The following is a 22,809-nucleotide window of genomic DNA, read 5'->3' on the forward strand; positions in this document are numbered from 1 at the left end:
ATATTAATTGTATAGATCTTTCCTAACAAAGAAGAAATACATTGTTTTAGCCATAACTTGGAAAGGAAAAAGAGCACCGGCCCAAAAGGTTGCAAAATACACTTCCTCACTGGAGCATTTTTAATGGGATAAGTGGAGGAATATAGTTTAGATGTGAAAAATTAATAAAATAATATAAGAAGTGAAATTTAGTAATAATTAGTAATGAGATAAGTGGAAGAACCTAGCCAAAACATTTAATACCCTAGATATATATCTCTCATCACTTTTTTAATTATTTCCTTTTATTATAATGCTCTGCATTGAAATATACTGATAAAGATGTTCCATGCTACTATACGCGACTTTAACATTCTCTTCTACCATACGCACCTTCTCTAAATCTTCCAAAGTATCACCACTCACGTCCCCTTTTCCAAATATCTGCAGAAAGAAAAAAGAAAACCATTTTGGAGAAGTTTATTATTATTGCTACGAAAAAGAAATCTCCTTTGTCAAAAAGTTAAATCAATTCTGATTTTGGGCTTAATTGTTTTTTGTATAATCAAAAACTTATGTTTTTAGGTCACAGAATCAACCCAAAATGTTGAAAAGAGCGAGACACTTTTGGAAGAAAATTATCAATGTAGTAAAATATCTATGCATATGCTACATTCTTATATTGTCATTGATCAGAGCCAGAGCCGTGTCCGGGAATTTTAGACCGTGAAGTCCCGATTGGTTGTTTGGTTTTCCCGAACTATGAAAATTTGAAATATTATGAAAAGAAATTGAACTGCACACATTATCTAATTCTAATAAGTAGATTACCAATCTAATTACTTAATTATTTCTTTTCAGAACTAATCTTTAATAGTAATATAGTTTTTGAAAGCTCCAAACTTATGCTTGTAGCCAGAGAGCCTCATGCACGGCCTTGTCACTGATGGTGCTTACTTTAAAGCTTAACTATCTGCAGCTTATAACATAAGCATTTAAAGTAGTTTGTACAATCAACTACGTTTCTGAGCGTACCAGAGAGATTACGTGTGCTTCCTATCTCTACTTTACTATTTTTTGACGTAAACTATTGTAACATTAATTAAGTTTACATAACATTTACATTCCAGTACACAAGATATCTTAATTAATGTGAAACAACAATAGAATAATAATATTATTCGTTTTGGAGAGTCTAAAGCTGCGACGGCATCGCCATACACAGAAAGTTTAAGCGCAGGATAAGAGAATGCTGCACACTCTTTCCCATTTCCAAGCAAAAAAAATTAATAATACATACATTTATACTCATACGTTTGTATAAATCTAGAAAAGAGAAGAAAAATGTGGGCTTTTACAGAGAAATAAGAAAAAAGGAAACTTGTTTTTCTTTGTCTCTCTCTCTCAGCTCCTTCCTGCTTGTTTGCATCCGGAAACAAAAGAAAGAAACTGTTGTGGCACATTTGGTTTCTCTTCTTCACTGAAGGGTCGAATTTGTACAGAGAAAAGAAGAGATAGAGAGAGAGAATAGGCAAGAGCCCCACAAGAGAGACATGCTTGTCTGTGTGTAGTCCCTTTTTGTATGTTCTTTAATCTCTCCCCCTACTCTGTTTTTTTCTTGTCATGTGTAAGAGTTTTGTCCTTCGATTTTGGAGTTTTCTGTAACCAAAAAGAATCATATTCCATGACATGGTTTTGTCTTTAATTCTTCTGGTTTCTTGATTTATCTTGGATCCTGTTTGCTCTCAGTAGAGCTCTTTGTCTCCTCCTGGTTTCGAAAAATAAATTAATAATAATAATAAATGAAGACTTTGTATTGAAAACAATAGTCTGGGAGATACAAAACAGAACATAAGAGAATCTCCATATGATGGCTTCTGTTGAGGACAAGATGAAAACAAATAGTTGGGCTAATGGAGGAACAAAAACAACATCTCAATCTACTCTACTTGAAGAGATGAAGCTGTTGAAGGATCAGTCAGGTTTCATCTTCTTTCTTCCTAAATATTTTTACTAAAATTTCCTTTTTTGAGAAATTCTCTCGCAACACTTTCTTTGTGGGTTTCCTTTTGTTATGACATCCTAAGAAAAAAAAACACAAAAAGTTCACTCTATAGCATGTTGAAGTTTTTTACTAACTTGCCCTGAAAACTTTGGTTTCCTAGGAACGAGGAAGCCGGTGATAAACTCAGAGCTATGGCACGCTTGTGCAGGCCCTCTGGTTTGTCTTCCACAAGTTGGGAGCTTAGTGTATTACTTCTCACAAGGTCATAGTGAACAGGTAACTTTTTTGTGTGTGGGTTTAGGAACAAACAAATACATTGTAGCTCTATAGATCTTGCAAGCACTTTCAAAGGTTTTGACTTTCATTGTTTACTATCTGAATCAGGTTGCTGTTTCAACCAGAAGGTCAGCAACAACCCAAGTTCCTAACTACCCAAATCTACCATCTCAGTTGATGTGCCAAGTCCATAATGTTACCCTTCATGTATGCTTGCTTCTTCAGAAAAACTTTCTCTGTAAACAACTTTAATTTCTCCTGACAGTGAGATTTATTTTTATTTTGATAGGCAGACAAAGATAGTGACGAAATTTATGCTCAGATGAGTCTACAACCTGTTCATTCTGTAAGTTCAAATCTTTTGTTCATTTTCTATAACTCATTTGAGTAAGAGAATGTATATATGCATCAGGAGAGAGATGTGCTCCCAGTTCCAGACTTTGGACTATTAAACAGAAGCAAGCACCCAGCTGAGTTTTTCTGCAAAACGCTTACTGCTAGTGACACAAGTACACATGGAGGTTTCTCTGTACCACGTAGAGCTGCAGAGAAGCTATTCCCACCTTTGGTGAGCCTCTCAGGAAAAATCATTTGTTTATTGTGCTTCAATTGCTACTTAATGTGATGTACATTACAGGACTACACGGCACAGCCGCCAACACAGGAGCTTGTAGTTCGAGATCTTCATGAGAATACTTGGACATTTCGCCATATCTATAGAGGTAAAGGCAAATAGTAGGCTCTCTTTATATGTTTGGGTTGATATTGAGCTCAGTTCTTGCTTTGCATTCTCAGGGCAGCCAAAGAGACATCTCCTGACAACAGGATGGAGTTTGTTTGTTGGCTCAAAGAGACTGAGAGCTGGAGATTCTGTTCTGTTCATCAGGGATGAGAAGTCGCAACTGATGGTTGGAGTGAGGAGAGCTAATCGCCACCAACAAACAGCTCTTCCTTCATCAGTTCTGTCAGCAGACAGTATGCACATCGGTGTTCTAGCTGCTGCTGCTCACGCAACTGCAAACCGCACTCCTTTCTTGATTTTCTTTAATCCAAGGTCAGCTCTTAAAGCTACTATTCATATTCTCAATCAATCATCTTGTAACACGTGACTAAACAAGAGTTCATGGTGCATGTTTTCAGAGCGTGTCCAGCAGAGTTTGTGATCCCTCTAGCTAAGTATCGGAAGGCTATATGTGGGTCTCAGCTCTCAGTTGGTATGAGGTTTGGAATGATGTTTGAAACTGAGGATTCAGGGAAACGTAGGTGAGTGATGATCTGCTATAATCCTATAACCACAATCTACCTATCAAATATGGTTTGGTTGTTCACTTTTTGATGTTTAATATATAGATACATGGGAACCATTGTTGGAATCAGCGATATAGATCCATTGAGATGGTCTGGTTCTAAGTGGCGTAACCTTCAAGTTGAATGGGATGAGCCTGGATGTAACGATAAACCTACTAGGGTCAGTCCATGGGACATTGAAACACCTGAGAGTCTCTTCATTTTTCCTTCTCTCACCTCAGGACTCAAACGTCAGCTCCATCCATCTTACTTTGGTAAGTTTAGGAGGAATAGTGTTGCCTCTTGTGATTTTGATGCATTAATCATTCATTAACTGCAGCTGTGTAACCTGCAGCTGGTGAAACTGAATGGGGTAGCTTGATCAAACGTCCTCTAATCCGTGTTTCTGATTCAACAAATGGGATTCTCCCTTACGCATCATTCCCAAACATGGCTTCAGAGCAGCTTATGAAAATGATGATGAGACCACACAACAACAACAACAACAACAACCAGAATGCAACATCATCTTTCATGTCTGAGATGCTGCAGCAGAATGTTTTAATGGGGCATGGAGGAGGTTTACTCGGAGATATGAATATGCAGCAGCCAATGGTAACGAGCCAGAAACCTGAGATGGTGCAGCAGCCAGAAAGCAAGATCACATTGAATCCATCTACTGCTTTCAATACAACTGGCCAAGAACAGAATCTGTCACAGAATATGACTGCTCCTCCAAAATCTGAACACCATGGAAATGAGCAGAAGTCAGTGGAACAGGCTAGCCAGGCGAGAACAGTCACAGTGTGTAATGAGGATGCTTTGTCTCCTTTACAAGCTGAACCATGTCCTGACACAAGTCAACAGATATACCCACCACAGTCTGATCCAATAAACGGGTTCTCTTTCCTGGAAACAGAAGAGCTGACATCCTTCCACTCTCTTGCCGGATCATCACTGCTATCCTCCCAGGAGGATTCTTCAGCTGTTGTGTTGCCTGATTCAACAAACTCATCGCTGTTTCACGATGTGTGGGACAATCAGCTCAGCGGTCTAAAGTTTGACCAGTTCAGTCCCTTGATGCAGCAAGACCTTTATGGTTGTCAGGATAGCACAACCAGCAACATTCTAGATCCTCCTCCACTCTCAAACACGGTTCTTGATGACTTCTGTGCCATCCAGAATCATCACCCTTCTTCTGACTGTTTGGTCGGGAATAGCAACACTAGCTTTGCACAAGATGTCCAGTCGTCGCAGATCACAACTGCTGGCTTTGCAGACTCAAAGGCCTTTTCTCGCCAAGATAACTCTGGAGGAACTACTGTTACATCTTCAAGCAATGTTGATTTTGATGATAGTACTCTACTGCAGCAGAATAGTAAAGGCTCATGGCAGAAACTTGCAACGCCTCGTGTCAGAACCTATACTAAGGTAACCAACTCTTGTTCCTTCCACTAAGCATACATATTTTTTCTCTCAAATCATCTGACATGGAACTTTGGTTTTCGGTAGGTTCAAAAAACCGGGTCAGTTGGCAGGTCAATTGATGTAACAAGCTTCAGAGACTACAAGGAGTTAAAAACTGCAATTGAGTGTATGTTTGGACTTGAAGGATTACTCACTCGTCCGCAAAGCTCTGGATGGAAGCTTGTATATGTTGATTATGAGAGTGATGTTCTGCTTGTAGGAGATGATCCATGGAAGTAAGTCTCTACCTCTCTCCATTAACGGAACCTCACTTTCTGTATTAAATACTTTTCCTTACATGAACTTGTGCAGAGAGTTTGTGGGATGTGTAAGGTGCATAAAGATACTGTCGCCAGCAGAGGTTGAGCAGATGAGTGAAGAAGGAATGAAGCTTTTGAACAGCGCATGCATAAACGATCTCAAGACTTCTGTTTCATAAATGTTAGCTATATTAAAAAAAAGTTTAGATGTGTTGAGGAAAAAAGAGAGAAAGAAAGTGTTCTTTTCTCCTACTTGTAGTGGAGAGAACCATCTTGTTGTAAGAGTTTGATGTCTTAGTTCCCATCTGAAACCTGCAACTATTTAAATGTTTATGTAGTAAGAGTGATAAATGAATCATCTGCAACTATGTTGTCTTAAAGGCCAAAACAATAAGCTTTTACTCTGTTTCCTAAATATGATATGATTGCATTGAAATTCCATCTCAAGAAAGAATACTCAGCCGAATAATTCTATATTTTTTGACAAAACAAGAAATAAATTTCAGAAGTAATTGAAACTTTATATAGAAGCAAAGCTAGGCAAGAGAGGAAAGAAGAAAATTGCTTTGCTGCTAACAACAAGAAGGAGGCAAAAAAAGGATAATGGTTGGTTTGCTAATTCTAGCTTCAGACCCTATCAAATCTCATTCTTTTAGCAAATTGCATCTCAGGATTGTTGTTGATATTCCTATTGTTTATATTCCTCGGCTGGTAAGCTGTAGTAGTAGCATCATGCTGGAATAAACAGCTAGCTCCATTGCGACAACCCCTCGGGGTGTTGAAGAACATGCACGGCCTCATTATCTTGGGTTTTGAATCCCTTGGCCTCTGATTATTATTATTATTGTTATTATTTACCATTTCAGGGTTAGGTTCTCCTCTTCCAGGTTGGAGGCTGTGACGATAACCACCGAGATGTTGCTGAGCTGGCAGCGCCTCTTGTCTTTCCCCGCCATGTTTCTGAATCAGGCTCTTGTAGTAACTAGCATCTCTCGCTGCTAGTGGTGGTGGTGCACCATAGTTGGACTGGTCTGAAGGTGCTGGAGTAGGAGGATAGACCATGGGAGGAGGAATATGGGATACCGCTGGCTGAGGATTATATTGTCCATTTGAAGAGACAGGTGCTGTGGTAGTAACCACTCCATTGGCTTCATGTGTTGCGCTGGAGGAGGAGACTGAACCTGCACTACCACAATTTGCAACAAGACTCTCCATCATCTTAGGGTTGCTTAGGAATTTCATAAGCAGATCAGGGTCTATCATGCTGCTGCTCCCTTGTTCTTTGATATTCGAGAGTGCAGCTAATGCAGCCATTATTTCTGACGTTGCAGGGGGGAGTGTTGAAGAAGTCGATGTGTTCTCATCCCTTACAGATTGCACTGTTCCCACATCCACGCCAGATTGGGTTGGGAGTATGGGTGCTGTATCCATCACCACGTCGTCATCTTCTACAACTAGAAAGGGTATGACAACGGTTTGCTGATCATCATAATCTGAGTTGTCAACATCAGCTGCAACAGAAGGGCTAGAAAAGAGAGCCAAGTCAGAAAAAAAAGTAAAAAGATATGCAAATGTATGTGTTATAAGTAGGGGATAAGATCCAGACTTTGGAGGAATAGATGATGCGGCAGGATAGAATGCTTCAAGAACTCTCAGTTCCCTCTGATTTTGCGCCTCCACTTCTTTGCTTTCGTCCCCTGCAACCACGCTCCATTCCTCATCCAGCAGAATCTGCAAGAAACGCATGTTATTCCAAGTAAAACATACCTCACTACCGTATACATCGCTGAACATATGAACATCCCCAACTAGATTTAACAATAAATGACAACTGTACAAGGGTAACACAACTTAAATCACTTTATGCCACCATATTATTTCTATGCTTATCAACTTAACGGATGGTTAGACAATTAATAATGTGTTAAATATATTGCCATTCTGGTGGGCTGGGAGGGGGGGGGATTGCAGTTTGTACTTTCAAAGATTTAATGATTCTAGGTATTAAAAAAATAAGGCTTTCAAAAGTGTGACCAACAAGCTCACCCGGACAGAGCATTGCCACTTAATTATTGGGATGTCTGATAAATTAATCAGTGACTCATTTGGAGAAAACAGTCCACCGAAACCAGGGGGCAGATTATCCTCATCACTCGGATGTGAAGCCTCCCAGGACTTGGCTTGAAAGTGATCTTGAGATTCTGATCCAACTTGTGAAGGTGAATCCTCTGATGTGAAGAGCCGTACCTGCTCAAACATGAAAGCCAGATTGTCAGTTGACAACTTGACATGTGCACAAACCACAGGGAATAATAATATTTGAATCAAATCAAGCCAGTCAGAATCTCGTCTCGTATGATTAATTACACACACACACACAAAAAAAAAAACATGAATATATAACCATTGGAGCAGCTATCTCAAACATATACCCTTCAAAGAGAATAAACAAAAGGCTTGTCACCATTAACTAACAATGTGGTAAATGTATAAGACAATAACTTCATAATCCAGAACAGCCTTAACTAAAATCAACCTTGGAAAAACGGAGCACATGCATGAATCAAAGTCTCTTGTTATTTCAAAACATTACCAAAGAGCATTAAGGACAAAACAACACATATGTTCTGCAATTATAGTCATCATTTTTGCAATCAGTCAATTAACAAAACAGACATCAAACCATATTCGGTCAATTTATTTTTACCTGACAAAGTTTAAAATCTGGTGGCCAAGATACCCTTTTGGATTTTTGCAATGCCCTCATAGTTTACTTACACTTCTTTTCAAATCTATAAAAAGATTTCTTCTTTTTTATTCGATTCGGAAAGGTCCAATTACCCTTTAAAAATTATAAATTAATTAAATTGAACCAATCATCATCGTTAACCCTAAAACTTTTTCTTTTGAGTATCGGAAGCGAAGAAGAGAAGATGAGTTTGGAAAATCCAGAGAGACAGGGAGGGAACAAAATCAGTCGACGAAATGGGGATAGAGAGAGAGATGTGAAGCCCTAGATCCTCTGAGTTCTTCTTCTGGTCACAATCGTTGTTTACTTGTTTTATCTGTCTTCAGGATTTTATTTTCTTCCTGTCCGCTTTTATACACGTGTCTTAACAGCCCTACCTTCTTCGAATGTTTCTTATTCTTCGAGATAATCCCCCTACTTTTACTACTTTTCCATAAAGGCCCCGTAACTTTGAATGTTTTAATTTCTTGTTTTGGTAACCAAGTCAATACAAATCTCAATTTCATTGACTCAGCACTGTGGTGTTGAAGTAAATCCTAGGGTGAGTCACGACGATTTACATTCGATCATTTTGAGATACCACATAACTAGCAAATAAATTAAATGATTGGTCACCATTAGTCTTCACTACAAGTTATGTTACCACCAAAATTAAAGAAAAAAAAAACAAAATCGTTTTGGATACCAAATACAATCTTAATTTCATTGACTCAACAGTATAGTTGAAATTAATCCTAGGATGAATCACGACGATTTACATTCCATCCTGTTGAGATACCACATAACTAGTAAATAAATTAAATGGTCATCCATTAGTCTTTCTGGTCATCCATTACCGTTCACTACAAGTTATGTTACCACCGAAATTAAAGAGAGAAAAAAACAATCATTTTGGAAAACAAGTAAATACAATCTTAATTTCATCGACTCAACAGTGTGGTTGGTATAAATCCTAGGATGAATCACGATGATTTACATTCAATCATGTTGAGATACCACATAACTAGTAAATTAATTAAATGGTCACCATTAGTCTTCACTACAAGTTATGTTATCACCAAAATTAAAAGAAAACGAAAACAAACTGTTAAGGAAATATTTCATTCAGTTTTGCATTTTACTACAAGTTATTAAAAACAGTCTTCTTTGCTTTGATTTTCTTCTTTTTTTAAGGTGTGTTTTTATTGTTATACAATTTAAAGAATTGTACATCACAAAGAGATTTTTCTGTGAAAAAAATAATAATAATAATCTATAGCACGACTTTCAGTTGAGCAGGTTATGTCCCAATAAAACAACACCAAAAACCAAATAATCCAATAACCACACAAATAAAACTTTTTTTTTTTTTGAAGAAAAGCATTTTCTTTTTGAAATAAGAAGAAATAAAAAACGATTCTGTACAAAAGACTATCCTTTCTCCATTCTCCGTTCTGTCACTTAGTTTGTCTGAAATTAGAGTCAAGGATTGTCTGAAAACAAAACATACCAATCATCAAATACTCCTCTAACATTTTCCTTTTCCCATTTCACTCCGGTCAGCTTCATCTCTGCCATTTTCTCTCTGTAAAACGCAAAGACAGAATCATACATTCTCTCAGTAATTGACCAAAGCATAAAAAAAAGAAAGAGAAACCATAGGAGGAGATTCGTTTACCCTTTGTTCCCGGTTGTGCTTGAGACGCAGACCGTTGGATTCTAGGAGAAGAACCTTGTTTCCCATTGGCACCAACAGGGAGTGAATGTCTCTTCTTGATGGAAACGTCTCTTTCCTGAAGATCGGGGCTTGATCTTGGTGAGTTATGTTCTTGAACCTTAAGTTTTGCCGACTGTGTTGGCTGCATGAACCTGGGAAGAGAGTTCTTGCCTCCGCTGCTCTCTCTTGCTTCTTGATCATTACCAAAAGAGTTTCTCCTCCCGCTTCTCTGTTCTTTCCCTTCTTCTTGTTCCCTAGTATTCTTACCCCCCTCACCGTTACCAGTTTCCTGTTTGGGAGTTGATGTTATTTTCTTGCTAACTTTCCTCTTCTGGCTTGAACCACTCTTACCGGATTTTTCCTTTCTTGCTTTAACTGAGGAAGATGCTTGACTTGCCGGTGTTGCCTGAGATTCAGTGATTGACATAGGAGTTAAAGCTTGAAGCCCTGATCCATCTTCTGCAGGTCTCTTTTTGGAATCTGGTGTACTAACAACTGACTCATGCTGTGTTACTGAAACCTCCACTTCATCCTCTTTACGGTCGTCCAATGGAGTTTCAGCTTTCACATCAATTTCTATCAACTCTGCTTGGTCTGTTTTGGGAGTGCCGCCGTTCTCTAGAAGCTTAGATTCAGCCTTGGAATCTGCACCCTCAGTGTCCGACTTCTTGTCAAGTGAATCAAGGGAAGAAGTTACAGAGAGTTCGGTGCCACACTCAGATCCACTGAGAGTAACATCTTCCAGAGACTGATCCTTTTTCGTGTCTGTAGTGTTAGCCTCTGATGAATATACATCTGTTTTGCCTTCTTCACCCAAAACACCATCTTTAGAAGAAGAAAGCGCCATTGCTTTGCTGGAACCAGTAGATGCAGTAAGTTCCTCAAACTTGGACTGCGCGGCGATGAATGAAGGGTTGCTTGCCTTACGCTTCAAAGTAGGTTTAGGCTGTTCATCCACGTATTCATCCTCTTCAAGCAAAGCCTCTGGATCCTTCGCAGCAAGTGGATGAGACTGGATCAAGTCATGATCTACCTCTGCAGATGCTTCTTGAGGTGAATCATATTGGCTCGTTTTCTTTGTCTCAGATAGCTCAACAGGAGGGGCTGCTACCTTACTTGCTTCATAGCTTGAGAGACCAGTTTCAGCTTCAGCTTCGGTCTCTAAGGCCACGTCAACTTGAGATGATTCTTTCACATTGTTGGTTCCTTCCAACTGTCTCTCTTCCGTTGCCATATCTGGTTTTGAAGTCTTGTCAGGGTTTGAAACAGACATCCACCTCTCCAACCAGCTCCAAGCAGAACTAGGCTTTGTGGGATCACATTTAATGCTAATAGGCTTCGTCTTGGGAGTTGACTCCATTAGCTATAATCAAAATATGCAACAAAATGAATATACAAGAAAAAAAAAGAAAAAAACTTGAATAACCAGCTCTCTCTAATGTACTAAAAAAAAGAAACATACATGTTTAGCAAACTTGTTTTCAAGAAGTTTTTGTGTAGCTGCATTTGTCTCCGCCTTATCCTGAAACAAGAAACAGTATTTATATTTCGGAGTTTTTTAATAGCAATAAATGATATACTGAAACAGGCATCTAAAAAAAAAAACCTAACCGAGATTGCTGAAACACGGCTACCATCTCTGGTGGAATGGCGAGCACGGACCAGCGTCTGCATTTTGACAATAGCTTGGACACACCGCAGAGATCCCATAGCCTGGTTCCTAACCAGGTGGCCACGAACTGCAGCTTGAAGTTTAACAACTTTCTTGCGCCTCAAAAGTTCTCTCCTTGCCTGCAGTTTAGTAAAACTCCAATAAGAATCAGATTGCGAACAAATGTTTCCAACATTAAAAGGAAACAAGAAGATACCAAAAAGCCACGTATGGCAGCTTGGATGATAATGATAACAGAATCATCAACTTCTTCGGCTTTTTCAGATGCTTCTGGTTCAACCTGGGGAGTAGTGTCATTCTCTATCAGGGTTGTTGCATCAGCAGCAGCAGCATTTGCTACTTCCAACTTAGCTTCCAGTTCGGTTCCAATCAAATCATCCTCCTCGGTTTCAGTCCCTTTCGATTCCACAAGAAGCGGTAGCTCCGTCTTTTTCTCATCCACAGGCTCGGCCACATAGGTAACAACAGGTAACTGGCTCTTCTCCTTCTTCTTCTTGTCATCATCAACATCAACAGAGAATGAGCGCTTTTCAGAGGAAACGCTACTGTCAGGGGATGGGGAGTTGAGGAGAGCAGATTCAAGAGTTTCTCTAGTCCTAGAAGGAGGAGTGGTATCAGAGACAACACTAGTGATCAACCCTCTTTGTTTCCCAGATCTCTTCCTAAAACTCCATCCACGCTTGTCACCTCCAGAGCTCTTGTTCTACATCATCCATTAAAACCCCCCCAATAAGGTAAGAAACGAAGAGTATAGATATAGATCTCCTAGAGACAAAACAGAAAAAAAAAACCTAAAAAAAGAAATATAATTCCAAATTATAACTAACTAACAAACGAGTAATCAAATCAAACAATAAATAAACCAATAAGGCCAAAAAAAAAACCGACCAGGTACTGATGGAAGCATACGAGTGTGAGTAAGTACACACACAGAGAGAGATCTTAAATTGGAAACTAAAGATGGTGTAACGAAAATTAAGAGAAGAAGTCAAACCGCCGTAGGTTCGGTGGCATCATCGTCGCCGCCGGCGCAAGCGATGATACGGAGACAAGAAGAAGCTGGAGATCTTCCCATGTTTTTTTTTTTTGATGTTCTTTGAAGACGACCGTTTTATCTTCTTTTGTTGTTTGGATCAGAGTTTAGGGGGGGGGGGGGGGGGGGGGAGAGAGAGAGTGTTGTGTCGTGTCGTGGGAAGTTGGAGCAAAAGGAAACGGAACTCAAAAGGAGTAATTAAAATACGGTTTAGCGTTTGGGTTTGGAATCCGCCAATCTTTCTCTTCATTCTTCTGCTGTCTCTTGAGACTTGAGGTGCCAATAAAAGCGATGTAACGCTGTCACTGTCAGATCTATCTCGTGACATTTTCCTTTTTTTTATACTCCTACTTTCTTTATGCCAAATACTACTGTATAAAATACAAATTAATACTTAATTTCAATTTAGCTATTTAAAAAAAAAAAAAGAATATTTCGACGGGAAGAGAGGAAGACCAACAGATAGATACGTTTAGTTGGGTTCGCAATACTGGATTAACAAAACTTTAAAAGCTGTGTTTTGATTGAATGAAAAACAACAATGAATTAGTGGGGGATTATTCAATTATGGCAAGTCGATAATGTTGGTTCACCTAAAATAATACTACCTCGCATGTGACTGTCATGTGCTCTATGTCTCTTTTTCCATGTGTACCTTTTTCTCTCTCTCAATTCTTTTAGGTTTTATCAATTTAATTGAATATTAATCATCGTCATCGATTTGGTTGAAGTCATTAAACTCTTGAATATGTTGATAAATTTTGTTTTTCTAGTTTAAGCAATAGTGACAATGATATGTTAACAAAAAATTGTAAAGACTTAAAGAAAATGGTTTCTTAAAGCTTTCACTTACGTCTTATTGGTATTGTTTTCTTTAATAGACAGAAATCTCTTTATTCATTGTTTCCTGCATTTTTAGGATTGGAGTTTTTCTTTGAATTTGTATTAAAGAAAATAACAATAACAGGGAAGGGAGTTTTGGAAATTAAATAAGATGGGCTTCTGGGCCCATAGTGGACCATTCCATGAGAGAGAAAGAAAAGCCGTGATTTGCAAAAGGAGGGAATGGAAGGCGTGGGGTACCTCTCGCTTACCAACTGATCGACTGCTCCTCCTAACCACTACTCATTGTAATATTGACAATATATACGTGTCAGACCCACTGCACTGCCAGCTAGGCAACTTGTGTAGATTCATTGTTTTGTGTCTGCGAACAAAAAAAATAACAAAGGAAAGGGTGGGGCTAAGTGAAAATGAAACATATATTTCATATATAGCCACTGAGATCCCCGCTCGCATGTTACACTTCTATTGAAGAGTGATTGACGAATAACAATACCATACTCATAGTTACAAAATAAACTAATACTAATAAAAAATTTAAGTACAAATACACTAATACAGTGAGATAGTTAAGGAGTGGACACATGCTGCAAGACAAAACCGTACCACTTTTTTCATTAGATGAGATCAGAAAACTGTTCGAACCGAAAATGTAAATCATTCGATGTGGTTTACATCAGAATACAGAAGCCGCCGATAAGCTTTAAAACAAATGTTTGGTAAAGCAGAAAAGGTGTTTCTTAGCCTCTCATTGTGTGAAAGAACGAGAGAAAAAACTTGGAGTCAAAAGCTAGTTTTCTAAGACTTACGTGGTCTTCCTCTTCTTCCACTGGTCTTCACCGGCGAAGCTTTTCCATTACCGGTGCGGCCACCGCGGCCTCTTCCTCCACGGCCACGGCCACGTCCTCTGCCACGAGTACTCTGTTTCTTTCCATTGGCTTCTTCTTCTCCATCTTCACTGTACTCGCTGTCGCTACCTTGAGCTTCCTTCTCCTTGTCACTGTTTTCTTCATCACTGTCTTGTTCAGACTCGGAAGAAGCTTTTGACGCTTTCCTCTTTTTAGTAGCACCTCTTCTGGCAGGTTGTTGCTTTGTTGTTGCCACAGTTTCTTCTTTTGGTTCTACAGTCTCTGTTCAAAATCAAAGAAACACATCAGAAGATGACTAAACACTGTGAGAGGATGAATTCTAAAATTAAATATGTACCTTCTAATGATCCTTTCCCGTCGTAGATCTCGAGCTGCAGGACACATAAATCACATAAGGAACCAAACACGTAAATACAAAATCTTTAAATAACTATCATCTCTCTTTTCTCACCTGCTCAAGACGATCAGTGATATCTGTTCTGTCAACTATGACCATAGAATGGGACAAACCGCATGCCACACTGCAAAAAAAAACATACACAACAGCTTTTTTTTTTTTTAAAGTTCCAATTAATCATCTCTGCCGTAAGGTCTTTGAGACCTCACCCCATTACATGCATTCCCTCGAGTGAATCCACCTTTTTAGGCGCTGCAGAGGATCTGAAACGAGAAATAAGAAGCATGTTTTCAATGACAGTCAAAGACGTGGTGTTTAAACTAAAGTTAGCTTATATAAGGTGGCATTACTTTTGACCGTTGGGGCCGTAACCAAGTTCTCCATACTGAGCTTGACCCCAGCTTATGCAAGAACTATCCGCACCAACAAAATGATGCATGCTTCCTGAATCCATCCAACGCAAGTTCCAACCACTTGCACAAGAAATTATATAAAAATTTAAAATTTAATCATCAAATGCAATTACTCACAATCAATGTAATCTTGACTAAAGACAAACCTTAAATCCATCATAGGTTTAGGGTACATCCAATCATCACCATTGTTCTTCATCTTTCCCCACATGTATAACTGTCCCCCACCTGAAATCCCAGAAAAGTTCAAAAATTCGAACATGAGACCGGCACATAATGTAAAGACAGTTCAGATTAAAGTCACTTGCCAGCAGTACAAGCGGAGTTTGCAGTGCCAGCAGAGACAATAGCATTAGGAGGTAAAACGTTATGTCTCTGAAACACATCAATGCGGCGAGGAGACCATTCATCTTTCTGCTCCCTATGTCCAAGCCTGCAATTGACACAACCATTATCTTAATACTACCAGTCTTTAAAATTCTACCGTGCAAAGACTCAGAGATGGACTAGTTACCAACCTTCCATATCCACCAAAGCCCCATCTGCAATATGTTTCAAGATTTAAAAACAAAACATGTATCAGACATATGAATCGAAAGAGCAGATGTTTAAGATGAAAGAGAGAAGCTACTTACGTGTAAACAAACCCATTCTTATCGACGGCCACTGAATAAGAGAGATTTGACAATTTAGAATTTGAAGTTGAAAGGCAAAGATTGGTGGGTGAGAGAGAGAACAAAATATAGATTTCTTACCTGTATGATTTGCTCCACATGCAACTTTGACAATTGTTTCACCCGCAAGAGAGGCTATGGCTTTAGGGCGTGGCTGAGCTTCGTAGGCCAGTTTAACCGAGCTATCCTTCATATTGAACTGAAAAGACACAATAGCAATGTAACCTCAATGTAATCTATTCATCAAGCTCAACTCAAAGAGACTAAAGTAGTTAAAATTATTCATAGCACAATGCTACTTAACGTGACAAGATACAATAGATCATACAATTTGTTTGGAAGTTTCAGAATAATCATGCAAATATACTACAAGTAGAAGACAAGAATCTAAAAAGTAATGGAAATTGAGCAGATAATTAGCTTCGAATAGGTTACCTCATTGTCAGTTCCATGACCAAGCTGACCATACTGTGGGAGTCCGGCAGTCCTATAAACAACCAAAAAAACACTCTTCAGTAGAGCAAGCCATTAAAGTCAAAAACAACAAAAACTAAGACCAAAGATTAAAGAAACCATACAGTATAGAGGCTCCTTCAGTAGAAGATAGCCACACTGTGAACTCAGCCCCACATGCAATGTCTATGACCTCATCAGACACAACACACGGAAGAGGCGAAGATTCAACTTCCGCAGAAACAAAGCCTGGAAGATACAAATTTCACACCATTTAAAACGGTAAAAGAGGAACACAACAATCAGAAACAGAATCAAGATGTTTCATACCGTTTTTGGCGGTGGTGCCTAAACCCAACTGCCCATGCTTATTCCAGCCAAAAGCAAAGGACTGCCCATTATCGCTAACCACAACCGTGTGGCTCCTCCCTGCTCCTGCTTTCACAATCTTGTGCCTTCAACAGAACAAATAAACACCCAAAAATAAAATCAACGTCTAACTAGGATCAAATCCAGGTTGATGTCCAAAACACCAGAAGATGAAACAGAACTCACTTGGAGAGTCCTGAGACAATGGTAGGCCTGTCACGTTGGATCATATCTCCATGACCTAACTGACCTTTCTGAAAACACACATCAAAATATACAGAAACCAATAATTCAACTTCAATCCCAGAGAAGCTTTATATAATAAGAGAAACGAAAGCAGAGCAAACCTCATTGCGTCCCCAGGTGTAGCAACGACCTTCAACGTCCAATGCCACACAATGACACGAAGCTACAAAAAGACTTAAACTTGGTAAGGTAGGTAGGAAGGAAGATAGAGTAAAGAAAGGTGTTCACTTTTTCTACTCAAATCACAGAAACGAAAGTTTTTTTTACCGCAACCAGAGGCGACGAAACGAATGTCGATGCCGAGGAGTGGCCTTAAGCGAGTGGGAGAGACCAAGTTGCCTTCGAGTCCACCTTTGCGACGTCCAATGATGTCCCAAGAGGTGGCGCCACAGAACAACAACTCACCTCCTCCCTCCGTGTTCTCTTCCTTCTTCTTCTCCGACGACGACGACGCTGCCATCTAAAAGGTTTGATTTTTTTTTTTTTAAATTGAATTAACGGATCCGAAGAGAACGCGGCGAGTCGGTTTTGAAAATGGCGGGAAAGCAACGGCTAGTGTGTTGGAAGCGGATGGATCTGGAAGCGAAACAGACAAAAGGATTCGAAGGGAAGAGACAGAGTCGGAAAACCCTAAAGACAACAAAATTATTAAGTACAGAGGACAAACTACGAACGAGGCAAATAGGGTGAAGATAAAAGTGTTGGGGGAAAACAAATACTATTAAAAAGGGGATTAATTGCCGGATTTTCGATTAACAAGAATAAACATATTTCTCCTTTTTTTTTGTTCTGTAATTATTTTTCAAAAAAAGGTGCTGAAATTAAATTATTTGTTTTTAATGACTTTTTGCTGTAAATTATTTAAAAATAATATATTGTTTGTTTGTTTATTACTTTACTGTTCACTTCGAAATAAAATTCGAACAAATTAACAGTTTATAAATTTATTATATAGTTATTCCGTTTTAGAAAAAAAATTTTAATAAGCCAGAAATGTAATAATTTATAGAATTTCCATGCTTAAAGTTTAGGACCGATTCTGGTCATCTTTCTTATTTCATTATTTGTTCAGAGGAGTATTATGGGTTTCTTTAGATGAGTTTTAAAAGAAAAATGGACCACAAAAACAGCAGAACCAATAAAACAAAAATAAAAAATCGTTAACTAAGAAATATTTGCAATGCGTCCTTAGCATTGTTTGTGCGGTTCCACTACATTTAATGGCTCGCGATTAATTGATTTTTACATTTTCAAAAGAAAAATTAGAAAACTAAAAAGAAAAAATTTGAAGGCTTTTTTTTAATCCTACTAATAATGATGCTCTTAGTGTTGCTTTAAACCTTTGTGATTTGTTTTAATATACAAATCAAGCGTTAAACACGTTTTGATTGCCTTTGGCCAAAGATCCAATTGACTTTACTTTTCTAGAAATTTGGCAACCGGTACTAGACAGGCCTGATTACTCATAATAAAAATTAGAAACTTGTGTTGCCTGACCACACACACATACCTATTACATTAGAGTCCTAATTCAACAATACCATTTTGAAATCTTCCGTCCAGTCAATCCAGTCCAAACAAAAAGTGGTCCTCTGAGAAGTATTTCGGTTCATCAGAAAAGCCCATCAAACGTGCAAATTCAAACTGAAAAGTTTGGCAATACGCAATGGAACAACACATGCGAGGTAGAGAAATAAGTCTATACATGCCCTTTCTCAAAAAAAAAAAAAAAAAGAAGAAAAAGGTCTAGACGTAGCGCCGAGCGTATCCGTTCTCCAACAACTTCTATGTATCAAACATGGATCAAGAACAATTATCACCTACGCCAAACAACCCTCTAGACTAAACAGGGGCCTAGAATAATGATAAAACATGCCAACGTCCCTACTATTGGACAAGCCACTTAGCCTATGTATTAGACAAGCCACTTAGCCAATGTATTATGTATGGTTTCTTACAAGAGTGTTCTATATTTGTGTAATGTCGATGATGACATAAACTTTGGCTGCAGTTTTGAGCAGACAACCTTTTCTGTTTATGAATCAATCTAAATTTCTTTTATATTGGTGCAGTCTAAACTATTATTTCCTTTACTTTATCTTGCTCAATAAAACACACTTACGAGATACGTCCCTTTCTATATATTTGATCAATAAACTCATTTGAGCAAGCACTCTTGTTTTGAATATGTCAGCACCTACTCTTCGAGAGAGAAGAGCCTAATTCAATAAATATACATTGAATGGTTAAGAAAAAAGAAGAAGAACAACTGTAAACTGGTAATGATATTCGTCGACTACTTATTCATCTACATACTTTTTCTTTGTTAATCCCTATTCCCTACTGCATTTGTACTATGCTTCAATATAAAGAAAATTATCAGCCATTCCTCCTCGTTTATCTTTGTTGTTGACTAAAATCGATTTCCTCTTCAACAATTAGCCGACCTCTTTATTTAACCATTCACTTCCATGTCGTTTTCTTATCTAGCGAAGGACTTCGTTGTTGTATATAATAAATCAAGAACGTGCTTACATTTAGTATACAAAGTCAATTAAGCAGTACTGATCAACATGTTCCTATTTAGCCTCCTTACTTCATCGATTTCATTTCATGCACAATTGAAATTTCATACACGTCAATAAATATGATATGCACCGACAAGATACTTTTTGCTAACCGTAATCAGACATGAAAGTGGACTGAGTTTCCAATTATTTGATCGTCATCAAACAGAGAACACATATTATTATTACAACAAATACAATTCTTTTGAATTGTTTGTCAATAATCAAATACAATAATTCAGCCAAATAAAACTGTACAAGTTTTCAAATAAATAACGAGACATCCTTTTAATATTTTAAGAGTACATACACAGAAGAATGAATATGTATATATATACATATTAATTATTGTAGCCTTACCCAAATACCTTGGCTTGGTATGTTTTGATTCACCACAAACATCATATAGTAACCAGGCGGTGCTATATTCGCCGATCTTGGAACCCTCACTTGAACCTCATAGTTCGACGACTTACCAGATCTTTTAAAACTAACATTATCCAAAACCAAAAGCCTTTGATTCATCGAAAATGAATGCGTCGTGAACGATGGAAACACCATCGTTACTCTAACCGGACCATTGACTTCTCCCGTGACCTTAAACTTCAGTTTTAAGTTCATCCCATACGCAATCTTCGTTTGTGATTTTGGAGACACAATCTTCGGACGAAGTTTCGCAAAGTCCGGTTCTAGGTAAGCCGGGGAGAAAGCTTCCAAGCTTAACTCCGTGGGAAAAAGCACTCCGGTGAAGTTATAGAACCCGTGAGGGTTACTTCCTCCAACGAGAACTCTCCCGTCACGGAGAAGGATCGCCGTGGAGTGATACATTCTCGGGATTGTACTCGGGTTAAGCGACTCAAATCTCGAGTTAACCGGATTTTCCGGATGGTACACATCCGGTACAAGAACCGGTTCACGACCAAGCTCCCATGCAGCTGAGCCAGAAGCACCACCGTTGATAATCAAAACATCTCCATTAGGCAAAAGCGTCATGTCTCCCATGACTCTAGCACGTGGCATTTTCTCCACCGTCCACTGAGGATTCTCGTCGTTAATCTTGATCCTCGCACACGTATCAAGCGCCTTCACGAATGTTTTCCTTCTAAGAGCGAGGAGGAAAGATCCTTTAGGTGCACCTCCACACACTAGAACCTCCGCGTCGATTTTAACCGCTTCAAGATTCTTCAAAGGTAATAACACAGCTGAGCCAGTGCTCGGGTAGCTCCTCGGATCACCACCGGGGATCGCCGGATAAGTTTTCACCACCGTGTTTTTAACATAGTCGAGTAATATCGCTCGGTTATTAGCGAATATAAATAAATTACCATCAGTGTTGAGAAACACATAAGGATAAAGATTATTCTCTTCTCCTCTATCACTAGTCTCGGCCAAAAACGGTAACGCGATAACGTTAGGAGATGTCGTTTTGGGGAAGAACTCGTAGTTGAACTGTGCTTGACCTCCGATAATGATTTGTTTACCGTCGGGGAGAATATGATTAGAAGAGTACCATCTTCTCTTTGTTAGCCCGTTGTTAATCTCGACCCAGTCGCATTTTTTGTTACTACATGGAGAGAAGATTCTCGCTTTTAACTCGCCGTCTCGGTCTCCACCGGTTTGAACGAGAACACCGTCCGGTCTAACCGAACCGGAAGAGCACCATGTGTTGGATTGTACTGTTAAGGGACGGATGGTGTTTGACGCGACGTCGTATTCGATGGAGTGAGCTGTGCAGTCGATTTGGGAGACAGCGTCTTGTGGGTTGTTACGGCAGTTACCATTGGGGAGAGAGATGTTTGATGGACCGAAGTTGGTTCGGTCGAACATTACGACACGGTCGTTGCGGAGAAGCTGCATGTGCATCGCTGAGATTCCGACGTTGGGGCGGAGGAGTTTCCATTTTCCTCCGGCGGCTAATGACACTTTGCATATTAGGAGGAGTTGGAGTGAGGTTAGTAAAAGAGCATATAACGTTTTTGCTCGTGCTGCCATTGTTTCGGCTTCTTGTTTGATCTTGGTGTTTTTTTTGTTTAAACGATCTTGGTGTTTTTGTTTCTGTGTGTGTTGTGATGTAAATGCATCGTGCCCTTGTTCGTTTATATAATGGACGTTGGGACATTATTAAACGTTATTCTATGTAGTCATTTCAAAACAATGTGTATTATCTATTAGTTTCAAAATTTTGAAAAAGTCTAATGTATTATTAAGTGAGACTTCGTAATCTTTTTGTCTTTATTTTTCTTGAAGCAGTTGTATCTATCATCACTTTTTCATCTTTAAAATAACACATCTTAATTAACGGTCGTCAACAATATATATTAGCAGCGATATATTTGATGTCTGATATAAGAATTCAAAATAAATAAATAAATAATATTTGCCCGGTTTTAGTTCCATTGTGATGATTATACAAAGGTTCAAAAGCAAAACTTTATATGAATTTTTTGTCAAAAAAAAACTTTATATGAATTGAAGAAAGTTTTGATGTTGTATTTGTCAAAAAGAGTTTTGATGTTGTGTATTCGCTTAACCAATGATAGATTTGCAGAAACAAACATTTGTACCATATCTTTAATTCTTTTTCTTTTTGATTTGACATCAACTATTTTGTAAGCATGATTGCATTCATATATATAAACTCGATAACTATTAAATATACATATTACGAGAGTTTTCGTGGAAGGAACATTTTAGCTTATTGGATTTACGTTCGCGGGATTTGATTCATAATTATCGATTAGCTGAGTTAATTAGTTCAGGAGATCCTAAGGACGAATTAACGATGGATCATGGAGATGCGTTGACATCAAACATACAACTACTGTATATATTATACAAGAGTCTGAAGTCAGAAAAAAAAACCTATTCGAGAGAGCGTTACGTTTTACTTCTATTTCTTGTGGTTGGTTGCGTGTAAATTATTTTGGTCGTCCCTATTTTTCTTGTTATAAATGACAGAACAAACGTTAAATGGTAAACAACTGCATGTCAATTTTTAGCAAAAGATTCATGCACGTAAAATTGAACTATTAGTCCAACGGTGTATTCTTTTTTTCTATAGAAAAAGTTAAATCCGGATCTATTAAAAATAAATACCTAATCTTTTGGTAGGAAGTATAGTTCATGGATAGACACTCTTTGGAGTATTCAAATAGATCGAAATATAATAACAAATATCCATGTAAAGCCAGTTTCAAAAAAAAAAAAAAAAAAAAAATATCCATGTAAAGTGATAAAAAAATATGATTTAATTTACGAGTCCAACTTGAAATGTGGTGACATTCCAACAGTGTAGTTTCGTCTAACTAATTTGCTTAAATCCCGTTTTAATTATATACTAGATTATGACATGCGCTTTGGAAGCGCGGAATATTTTACGATGAAAATTTTTACTAATAACTTAACAAATATTTTAGTAACTTTTAAAGAGTGTATTTAAAATATTTTTGCATTTAAATCAGTGTTTCTAAATTCAACCCGATTGTGATTATACCAGTTAATCCGGAGATCTAACAATTCAATTTAGGTTTTTAAAATATTCATATTAACAAAAA

The 22,809-nt window shown here is 38.2% G+C and overlaps 5 protein-coding genes across 5 annotated transcripts; 1 reads left to right on the forward strand and 4 right to left on the reverse strand.

Annotated features, from left to right (window-relative positions):
- Positions 1–1,235: 1,235 nt before the first annotated feature.
- LOC108811526 (auxin response factor 5) lies at positions 1,236–5,675 on the forward strand. Its single transcript, XM_018583584.2, has 12 exons — positions 1,236–1,961; positions 2,145–2,260; positions 2,369–2,467; positions 2,550–2,606; positions 2,673–2,828; positions 2,898–2,982; positions 3,056–3,314; positions 3,401–3,523; positions 3,611–3,822; positions 3,903–4,978; positions 5,060–5,250; positions 5,327–5,675. Exons 1-12 carry the CDS (start codon positions 1,847–1,849, stop codon positions 5,451–5,453), a joined length of 2,616 nt encoding a protein of 871 aa, XP_018439086.2. The 5' UTR covers positions 1,236–1,846; the 3' UTR covers positions 5,454–5,675.
- A 42-nt stretch (positions 5,676–5,717) lies between these two features.
- Positions 5,718–8,354, reverse strand: LOC108811540 (zinc finger CCCH domain-containing protein 6). The gene is made up of 4 exons (XM_018583599.2): positions 7,982–8,354; positions 7,321–7,521; positions 6,881–7,005; positions 5,718–6,799 (listed from the first exon to the last, which is right to left on the reverse strand). Exons 1-4 carry the CDS (start codon positions 8,039–8,041, stop codon positions 5,902–5,904), a joined length of 1,284 nt encoding a protein of 427 aa, XP_018439101.2. The 5' UTR covers positions 8,042–8,354; the 3' UTR covers positions 5,718–5,901.
- Positions 8,355–9,227: 873 nt separating this feature from the next.
- Positions 9,228–12,656, reverse strand: LOC108810001 (protein IQ-DOMAIN 32). Its single transcript, XM_018582135.2, has 6 exons — positions 12,386–12,656; positions 11,588–12,094; positions 11,331–11,510; positions 11,182–11,241; positions 9,681–11,082; positions 9,228–9,587 (listed from the first exon to the last, which is right to left on the reverse strand). Exons 1-6 carry the CDS (start codon positions 12,464–12,466, stop codon positions 9,568–9,570), a joined length of 2,250 nt encoding a protein of 749 aa, XP_018437637.2. The 5' UTR covers positions 12,467–12,656; the 3' UTR covers positions 9,228–9,567.
- Positions 12,657–13,855: 1,199 nt separating this feature from the next.
- Positions 13,856–17,374, reverse strand: LOC108814351 (uncharacterized). The gene is made up of 16 exons (XM_018586908.2): positions 16,956–17,374; positions 16,790–16,851; positions 16,629–16,696; positions 16,404–16,528; positions 16,199–16,322; positions 16,056–16,107; positions 15,702–15,819; positions 15,582–15,612; positions 15,465–15,488; positions 15,255–15,379; positions 15,093–15,174; positions 14,884–15,006; positions 14,743–14,796; positions 14,588–14,657; positions 14,474–14,507; positions 13,856–14,397 (listed from the first exon to the last, which is right to left on the reverse strand). The coding sequence occupies exons 1-16, from the start codon at positions 17,146–17,148 to the stop codon at positions 14,066–14,068; spliced, it is 1,617 nt and encodes a 538-aa protein (XP_018442410.2). The 5' UTR covers positions 17,149–17,374; the 3' UTR covers positions 13,856–14,065.
- A 2,134-nt stretch (positions 17,375–19,508) lies between these two features.
- Positions 19,509–21,333, reverse strand: LOC108814342 (aldehyde oxidase GLOX). Its single transcript, XM_018586898.2, has one exon. It carries the CDS (start codon positions 21,245–21,247, stop codon positions 19,601–19,603), a length of 1,647 nt encoding a protein of 548 aa, XP_018442400.1. The 5' UTR covers positions 21,248–21,333; the 3' UTR covers positions 19,509–19,600.
- Positions 21,334–22,809: the final 1,476 nt, after the last annotated feature.

Source organism: Raphanus sativus, chromosome 1 (genome assembly GCF_000801105.2).
Source record: "Raphanus sativus cultivar WK10039 chromosome 1, ASM80110v3, whole genome shotgun sequence".
Classification (NCBI taxonomy): domain Eukaryota; kingdom Viridiplantae; phylum Streptophyta; class Magnoliopsida; order Brassicales; family Brassicaceae; genus Raphanus; species Raphanus sativus.